The sequence below is a fragment of the Rana temporaria genome, chromosome 2 (genome assembly GCF_905171775.1).
Source record: "Rana temporaria chromosome 2, aRanTem1.1, whole genome shotgun sequence".
NCBI classification, from domain to species: domain Eukaryota; kingdom Metazoa; phylum Chordata; class Amphibia; order Anura; family Ranidae; genus Rana; species Rana temporaria.
Genome location: NC_053490.1, coordinates 106,805,339 through 106,815,338, shown reverse-complemented (window position 1 = coordinate 106,815,338; position 10,000 = coordinate 106,805,339). Strand labels below are relative to the sequence as shown.

At 37.4% G+C, this 10,000-nt stretch overlaps 1 protein-coding gene across 1 annotated transcript in view; it reads right to left on the bottom strand.

The window, feature by feature from the left end:
- Window positions 1–4,595: 4,595 nt before the first annotated feature.
- HOXC8 (homeobox C8) overlaps window positions 4,596–10,000 on the bottom strand; it is a 5,440-nt gene continuing 35 nt past the window's right edge. Inside the window, exons 1-2 of the mRNA XM_040340731.1 lie at window positions 8,845–10,000; window positions 4,596–5,829 (exon numbers count right to left, since the gene is read on the bottom strand). The exon at window positions 8,845–10,000 is cut by the window's right edge and continues 35 nt beyond it. Of these exons, the coding sequence (XP_040196665.1) occupies window positions 5,534–5,829; window positions 8,845–9,280 (732 nt within the window). The 5' untranslated portion in view covers window positions 9,281–10,000 and the 3' untranslated portion in view covers window positions 4,596–5,533. The remainder of the gene's footprint in view (window positions 5,830–8,844) is intronic.

Here is a 10,000-nt window from a genome sequence, read left to right as displayed (position 1 = left end):
TAGATAGATAGATAGATAAGATAGATAGATAGATAGATAGATAGATAGATAGATAGATAGATAGAGATCTATTCTCTCTCTCTCTCTCTCTATATATATACATATTTAAATTTGAGTTTAAGAGAACATATATATATATACACGCAAAAATATATATACAATTAACAACTAAAAATGGCAGCACTTAGACACTCTTAATAGGTTATAGTGTTGTTATTGCTTCTGATGTTATTAGTAGTAGTGGTGTTAGTAGCTGCAATAGTGCTTTTTTTTATGAATTTATGTACAAGATTTTTTACATCATACAATAGGTTCCATAAGAAATAATCTTAACAAATATTTCCATTCTCACCAGTAGTGTCCTTAAGCTTCTTACTAATGTATCTCCTTTTTTTTTTACTTCTTTTGCACTGCTTTGTTGTCATCTTCCATTCTCAACCCCAAATGATTCGTTTTTTCCCCCACTCAGAAGCACTTTGTGAGCATTGTGTCATCAGATTTGTTATTCATTGTCATAATAATGTATATATTGTCTTGTTTGGAGTGATACGTTAAATTAAAATGAGCAGTACATTCTTGGTTAGCTTTTTCATGAGTTACAGTCCCCTTTCTTTAAATGATTCTTGAAGGAAATTTTGATTGGTTAATCAAAGAAAGTGTTGATAGAATTTCTCTCGTCTCCTTCAGGCGTGTAACTACGTCCATTCCAAGTCATCTATAGACAGCAATGATCGTTTGCAGAGGCCTCTGGAACAGCCATATTACCCCCAAATTACTTTTTTTCCAACCCATAACAGCGTTTCCTCCCATAGCACATTTCAGATGATATAATAATTTAATCACATAAAACAGAATCTTGTCTCCCTCTGAAGATTGGAGTTTGGGGCTGTTGACTTCAGCATAAACGCCAAGTGGAATCAGCAATAAACTTATCTTCATCTCATTATACAGCAAATGATCGGACAGAGTTTAACGCTTTATCATCAACCACACAGACGTTTTTTTTTTTTTTACTAAAAGCATTTTAAATTGAAGATATTAGTGAATAACATTCAAAGGCTTCCTATTGTACATTTAGCTTCACTATATGCATGAATGCTGGCTGGGGCATCAAAAGTGGGCATGTTGGGCTGGTTGAAGGGAATAGAGAGTTTGATGACAGGTGGAGAGAGAGGAGCAAAGTCAGAGTCCATGAGGGGTACAGGGTGGGGGACATAAGGAATCATACGACATACTATAATATGATCGATTTACTAAAAAAAAATCACCCAGAACGTTGTTCATTTCAAATAAACAGTCCAGGTCCTGGCATAAACCATTACCAACATAATTTTACTTGAACCTGACCGGTTGAAAGAGGAGTAAATAGAGAGGGGCGATAAAATGAAAATATTTAGGCCTCAGTTGCAAAGCTAGGAAGGGTGACATTAAAAACAGGAATGTGGTACATGCAAAAGAAATACAGTGGGGATACACTAAAGACAGGTCAACATGCAGGACAGAGAAAGCTAGTGAGAAGGAGAAATTGTATATTACTATAGTAAATGCAAAAATATGCTTTCCATGTGTTCTATAGTTGTGCTTGCTGCTGAGTGTGTGTTTTCCATGTGTACACATGCACCTCTTTGTCTCTTTTGCTGATGTACACAAGCATCTCTTTCTATGTAATTTTTCTGCTGGTCCATACAATCCACTCTTCTTGTGTGTGACGTTTACTTTTGTATAGAAGCATCACTTTCTCTGGGGTATTTACTAAAACTGGAGTGTGCTAAATATGTTGCAGCACTGCACAGAAACCAATCAGCTTCCAAGTTTTATTAGCAAAGCTTAATTGAACAAGTGGAAGTTAGAAGCTGATTGGCTACCAGCTTCATATTAAATAGTAAATATCACCATGTGTGTGCTTTTTTCTACTATTATATACAAGCATTTCTTTATTTTTGTGTTTTTGCTGGTGTATACAAGCATCTCTTGTTATTTTGCTACCATCTATACAAGCATCTCATTTTCTGTGTGTGATTTTTTATTTTTTTGCTAGTATCTATACAAGCATATCTTTCTGTGTGATTTTTTATTTTTTTTTGCTAGTATCTATACAAGCATCTCTATGTATGTATGTGAGTGTGTGTGTGTGATTTTTTTTTTTGCTAGTATCTATACAAGCATATCCTTCTGTGTGTGCTTTTTTTTCGCTAGTATCTATACAGGCATCTCTATATATGTATGTGTGTGTGTGTGTGTGTGTGAGTGTGTGTGTGTTTTTTTGCTAGTATCTCAACAAGCATCTCTATGTATGTATGTATGTATGTATGTGAGTGAGTGTGTGTGTGTGGTTTTTTTTTTTGCTGCTGTATACAAGCATCTCTTCTTGTTTGTGATTCTTTTGCTGATGTATCTTTTTCTGCGTTTGACGTGTTGCCAGTGTACACAAGTATCTGCGTTTGACTGTTGGCAATTGTATACAAGCATATGTGTGGGATTTTTTTTTTGCTGATGTATACAAGCATCTCTCTGTGTGACTTTGTGCTATTGTATACTAGCATCTCTTTCTGTGTGTGACTTATTCCTGGTGTATTCAAGCTGGTGTATGTGTATGTGTGTGATTTTTTTTGCTAGTGTATACAAGCACCACCTTCTATGTGTGTGTGTGTGTGTGTGTGTGTGTGTGTCTTTGCTAGTGTATACAAGCTTCTGATTCTGTGTGTGATTTTTTTTGCTAGTGTATACAAGCACCTCCTTCTGCGTGTGTGTGTGTGTGTGTGTGTGTGTCTTTGCTAGTGTATACAAGCTTCTGATTCTGTGTGTGATTTTTTCTCCTATTGTATGCAACCATCTCTTAATGCCTGTCCATCTCTGTCTGTCTGAGCTGTGGGATGAAGTAAAACTTTTGCAATACTTACAGAAGGGAAATAACTTCAGTGGCATCAGCTCTACCCAAGGTGGCGTTAACTGCTTCTAATATTAGGCCTTAGTTCTGCCAGATTGGAAATGTGTGGCTCTTAATGGTTTTGGAGGTGTAAAGTGAGTGTCACCTTCAGGTACAATGAGGAAAGCGGGCTGTTGTAAAACCCCTTCACATTTGAGCTGGTCTCTCTGCTTTAGTGCCCCATATGCCCTGGACACATTCAGGAAATGACTGTCGCCTGGGTGTACATTTGTTGCAGCTTTTGGAAGCTGTTTTATGGTTTTATTTCCCTGCAGTTATTGCTTTACCACATGCGAGCTGTTTGGTGTAAAGTAACTTTGGGATCCTGATCCCAGGCTAGCTTGCTAGGTACATTTACTAGGCGGATATCTACCTACCTGACTCCCCAGGAACCCTCTACCAACCCAGAGCAGAACTTTTCTATGTCGGTATGTAAGATCTATGTGAGTTTCCATTTTAACACCAACGGCCTTCTGTATTCCATCTATACAGGACATGTCATTTAACACATACACTGCTGCAAAAAAAGTAGTTCCTTAGATAATCTTTTGTTAAGTTCCCAAATACCAGCTTGGCATATATGAAAAACAAAACTAGAAGTTTCCTTTGGAAGAAGAGCTAAAGGAGAATAAAAAGCCAAATGACAAATAATTGGAGGATTTTGTAACCTTGGAACTCTCTGCTATTGCAGCTGTGTTGGCCTGTAGTCTGTAAAGGAGCGAATTTGCCAAAAGTATGTATATGTATGTTTTTACCATTTACACATTTTATATACATATATGAGATTATTTCACTATAGAAGCTATTTTACACTGGCTAATGGTTACTTTAAAAAAAAGTAATTATTTTGTGTATTAAAAGAACTTGATATTTAATTTGAGCCTAAGTTGTAAGGGGTACACACAGGCCAGCCTGCAAAGTATTTTTTTTTTTATTACGGTATCTATATCAACATATCACAACATTGAAACTATGACTCTATATACCCAATGGCCCCCAATATGCATATGGAAACCTACAGAAAAAGAACACAGCATTGTCATTTTAAAATCATGTTTATTATTTTTTTTTCTTATCCTTAGTATAATATCATCATTTAATGTTTCACGTATACAATACAAATGTTATTTTGTCCAGGAACAGGTTCATGGTTTCTTTGCTACATTCAGAGTTTGAACACGCTTTAACTAGGCTGATACAGAAATAAAACAAAGACTGTTTTGTTTATTTTTTTTTCTTCTTTTTTTTTCTTTTGATATTTTTTTTTTCTTTTGTGGCTTTTTAATACCTCAAGCTTTTGCGTTAACATAGAAGGTCAAGACAAATAGGTAACTTTACATTCAGTGCAATTTAGTCCTAAGCTACTTTAAAAGCACAGTAAAAGAAACACAAAAAAAAAAAATGTGCGTCCATCTAGGCAGTTTCAGTTGTTGGGATGAAAGCAGCAACAAACAACAAAAGATGCGTTACAAATACTTCCCAATAGCATATCTCCTTCAATAGGTAGTTTTTAGTTACATTGCAAGTTTCAGTTCGCATTGGCTACTCAGTAGCTTGCATTTTGGGCATCACTGCCAGTCATATAGGTTTGACCTTTACTGCTGTTATATATATATATATATATATATATATATATATATATATATATATATATATATATATATATATATATATATATATATATATATATATATATATATATATATATATTCCACACATACACAAATGTGTTTATAAGTAGGTACTTATTGCCTGACCCCTTTAGGTAGTAAATGAAGGATTTAAGTGCACACACTGTAATGTTAAGCCCATAAAATAACAGGGTGGGAGATAAAATAAGGGAATTATATCTCAAGTGTTGCAGTCTGTCATATATCCAATAGAGGTGATAGGTTGTTGTTAGTATTTTCATACATGTGCATACACACTCTGCTTACAAACAACCTAGAGATCAGTCCGTTCTGTTGACAAGGCTTTGACAGCTACATAGGCATATAGAGCTATATAGACAGCGTTATAGGAAGAAAAGGGACAAATACATAATAGCAATAAAATCAAATGAACATATAAGTGTATGTGCTGGCCCCTCCCCCCCATACATGAATACATAAATCTAAATAAACACAGGTTACATTATGAGGCCATCCAACAATGCGCCTCTGTACAAGGAAATAGGTAGTTTAATTTCACATAAAAAGGAAATAATACTATTCTGGCTGTAGAAATGTCAGTCTGTTGGAAATCATACTAGTAATCCCTGTATGCTTCCTTCACGTGTGTATAAGTTATTAGCCTATATCTCAGGACTTGAAGGACATAAATAAGAAGGTAATGCAAATGCCCCCTTTTTTTCCCCACACAACCCACAGCAAAACGCAAAGAGGGAGTCCTGACCAGGAGTGGAAGAAGGCTGGAATTTGTGACAGGTAGTTAATGTTGTGCCCCCCGATCTATACTCTATAAAAGCAAATGAGCATCATAAACTTCTCGCTTTTACATGTACCATAAAACGAGAGTTTGAGAAGGAACTGAACACATTCCCACGAGCAGACATCCACATTCACCCAGGAGACACCCTCCATTCACTCATTTCCACTCAGAACTCATTCATTCCTTGCTTTCCTCCTTCTCTTCTTCCTCTTTCTCTTCTTCATCGTTCCCTTCTTCCTCTGTTGTCTTCTCTTCATCCCTAGATCCAGGGAGTTTATCCTTGTTGTTCTCCTTTTTCCATTTCATCCTTCTGTTTTGAAACCAGATTTTGACTTGCCTCTCAGTCAGTCCCAGGGCGTGGGAGACCTCAATCCGTCGTTTCCTGGTCAGGTATGGGTTGAATAGGAATTCCTTCTCCAGCTCCAGTGTCTGGTACCGGCTGTACGTCTGTCTTCCACTGCGTCTTCCGGGGGCTGGAGAGCAAAAACAAAAACACACAGCCATTACTGCTTACTACTTCCAGGATCATGATCCCTTCACATACACTGGAGGATCAGCCTGCAAACCCCTCCAGGAAAAAAGGAACACTGCAAATAAAGATAATAACCCCCAAATCTGCCTTGCATTAAAGAAATTCAAAAGTCAGTTTTTTTTATCCCTTCCCTGAAGTTCAATCAGCCCCAGATCCTGGCTGGAGTCAGCTGTAAAACTAGCATCCTGCAAAGTTACAATAATGTATTACAGAATTGCAATACAGACTAGAATAATACTGCCTGCAGTATTGATCATGGAAGTGGCATTAAGCCTATAGTTTATTATAAAGCAAGGCAAAGTCCTGGGGGGAGTCAGCATTCTAAACATTCTATAAACACAAACAAAAATATCTATATGCATGCAAGGTAGACTAAAAGAGTGCTACCTGTAGCATTGATCCTAAAGAAGTATTAATACTAGTGCTGTTAATTCGATAGGGCTATAGTTTATGATAAAGCAAGGCAAAGTCTTGGGGGGAGTCAGCACTCTAAGCTAACATTCTATAAACACAAACAAAAATAACTATATACATGCAAAACAGACTAAAATAATAGTGCTGCCTGTAGCCTTGATCCTAAAAATATATAATTCCCAGTGCTGGTAATTCTATAGGGCTATAGTTTATGATAAAGCAAGAAACAGTCCTGGGGGGAGTCAGCACTAAACTAACATTCTATAAACACAAATACAAATATCTATAGACATGCAAAGCAGACTAAACTAGTACTACCTGTAGTATTGATCCTAAAGAAGTATTAATACTAGTGCTATCGATTTTTTAGGGCTACAGTTTATTATAAACCTAGGCAAAGTCCTGGGGGGAGTCAGCAGTAAATTAACATTCTATAAACACAAATATAAAAATATATATGTACATGCAAAGCAGACTAAAATAGTGCTACCTGTAGTATTGGTCCTAAAGAAGTATTAGTCCTAGTGCTGGTAACTCTATAGGGGTATAGTTTATAAAGCAAGTCAAAGCCCTGGGGGGAGTCAGCACTAAAATAACATTCTATAAACACAAATAAAAAAATATCTATAGACATGCAAAGCAAACTAAACTAGTGCTACCTGTAGTATTGATCCTAAAGAAGTATTAAACCTAGTGCTGTTTATTCTACAGGGCTATCGTTTATTATAAAGCAAGGCAAAGTCCTCGCTAGTCTAAACTAGCATTCTACCAACACCAACAAAAAGAACAATAACAAAATAAATAAATTATTCCTATAGTATTGCTATGGGACCATAGTTTATTATAAAGCAAGCCAAATGCCTGGCTAGGGTCAGGTCTAAACTAGCATTCTACAAACACCCAAAAAAAGAACAATAACAAAATAAAGTAATGCTGCCTGAAGTATTAATCATAAAAGGCTGTTAATGCTATGGGGCTATAGTTTATTACAGAGCAAGGAAAAATCCTGGCTAGGGTCATCTTTAAACTACAATTCTACAAAAAGAACAATAACAACAACAAAAAAATGCTGCCTGGAGTATTCAAAAAGTGCTGTTAGTGCTATATGGCTATATAATAAGGCAAGGCAAAGTCCTGGCTAGAGTCTGGTCTAAACTAGAAGCCTACAAACACCAACAACAATAAAATAAATTAAAATAATGCTCTCTGTAGTATTATTCATAAACTTCTATTAATTATATGGGACTATAGTGTTGCAAGTCCTGGCTAGAGTCAGCTCTGAAGTAGAATTCTACAAGCACCTAAAATAAAATAACAAAATAAAATAATACTGTCTGGAGTATAAATCATAAAGTGCTGGTAATTTTATGGGACTATGGTTTATTTTTAGGCAAGGCAAAGCCCTGGCTGGAGTAAGGTCTAAACTAAAATTCTACAAACACCTATTAAAAAAACACTAATAACAAAATAAAATAATACTGCCTGGACTATAAATCAAAAAGTGCTGGTAATTCTATGGGACTATGTTTTTTTTTTTTTTTTTTAAGGCAAGGCAGGGTCCTGGTCAGAGTCAGCTCTAAACTAGTATTCTACAAACACCAAAAAAAAAAAACAATAACAAAATAAAATAATGCTGACTGTAGCATAAAGTGCTGGTAATGATATAGGGTTATAGTTTATTAGAAAGCAAGGCAAAGGAATAGACTGCAACTTTATTGTATCATTATGAGGAGGTAAACTATAAATCATTACTATCAAGGCGGCAACTTTAAACAGCTAAGCAACCAGCTCTTTATGTTAGTGAAAAGTACAACTTTTCAGCATATTATTGCAGTTTTCAGCTATAGGCATACCCCATGCAATCATTATGATCTGGTAGGCTGAGATACTAAAAAATAAACTGATTGTATAAAGGCTGAGAGACTATTGTGAAACAGAATGAGATACTAAACTGATTTTTAAATGGCCTTGTAAACCAGATAATATGAGGTCCATAAATAAATGTATTCATATATAAAACGTTTACAGCTTTTGGTTTATGTGCTAAAGCTGCAGCCAAAACATCAAGGAAAGAGACAGTTTACAGGAGATCTTAGCACATTTGGACACATTGCAGTCTGCTTTGTAAAATGCACCACTTTCACCTCTTTTAACTGGCCAGCCATTAAGATAAACTCTATGGTTTTATGAAGGAGACAGGGGCTAACAGCAAGCAAATAACCTCGTGGGAGCTGTATGCTGTTTTCCTCAAGGCAGGCAATAAAAATAACTTAGTTCATTGTGAGTTCAAAAGATCTGCACTTAAAAAACACCTTGATCCTTTTTTTTCTATTTTGTGGCTTGTGGAATGAGCAGCTATGTAAAGCTCAATAGGTGCCATTGCAGCTGTCTCTCTCCCAGGCTAAATTGATATCAAAGGCTGAGCTATTGTTTTATTACACAAGAAAATAAAAAAGCGTGCAGGCAGGCAGGCAGGCAGACAGACAGACAGCATAGCATGACAGCATGCACAACATACAGTAGGAGAAGGAAAGGTCCTAACCGTGAGGTCTCATCCATGGAAACATAAGACTAGGAGACGAATTCTGACTTAAGTGGCCTTGTCCTTCGCTAGTACTAGAATTGGAGGTCGTTTTACAATCAGGGTACTGCACCACGCTGCTTTCTTGCTGGGCACCATAAAGGGACTGCCTGGGTAGAGCTTCGTAGCCATAAAACTTGGAGGCGTCCCCGTGGCAGGTCAGGGTGCAGGGGTTCTGCTGGTAGCCGGTGTTGGAAATGCTGGAGGTTCCGTGGTGGAAGAACTCCTGGACGTGGTGAGAAGGGTGCTGGAAGCCCGGAGCCGTCGTACCGGGACCGTACACCAGAGCGTGGCTCCTGCTGACACTTTGGGGAAACCGACAGTCGTAGTAAGTTGGCTCCAAGGACTCACCGCCTTTGTACTTGGAGAAAAGAGGGTTCACAAAATAGGAACTCATGGCTCTTGCATGAAAGACACAAATGCTGCAACAGCCCCCCCTCCTCACTAATAAAAAAAATAATAAAATAAAAATAGAAAAAAAAAACAATACCAAGAACGCAGTCTTTATTTCTAGGGGAGATCAATGAGAGACTGTCCCCTGGGCTTGTCTTAAAGTCCTGTTTTTGTTTGTGAGGGTTTTTTTTTTTAATCAGAGGTGGGGGGGTATTTGGAGGCTCTCACAGACGTCTCATAGTGCCTGAGCTCAGGGCTGGTCGGATTGTCTTGTATCAGTCGGTAGGTAGAGCTCTCTCTCTCTGTGTGTCAGTCCCCCTCTCTCCTATACTGCTCCTTCCCTTTACACCACCAAAGGCAAATTCCTTTAAAATCCCGCTGGTGAGGCTTTACACGCGATTTGTATCCATCAATCCTCTCCTGCAAGACAGTCTAGAAGGAAATGACAAGGATTTGGGGGGATCGGATGGACGTGGAAAACCAGCCTTCAGTAAAAAAAAAAAATATCAAATGAATGAGGGAGGGTTATGAAAGGTGCGCATTAATATCTTTAGGTGCTCTCTCTTTTTTTTTTTCTCCAAGCCAGCCTCCTCACTGATGTGGGAAAAATACATGCGCCGTGGGGTCAACCTAGGTTACCTCAACAGGTAAAAAAAAAAAAGAAGATTTTTAGGTGAAGACGCTGCTGGCTGACTGGCAACGTAAGCAAAAGGGCAGTGAGAGC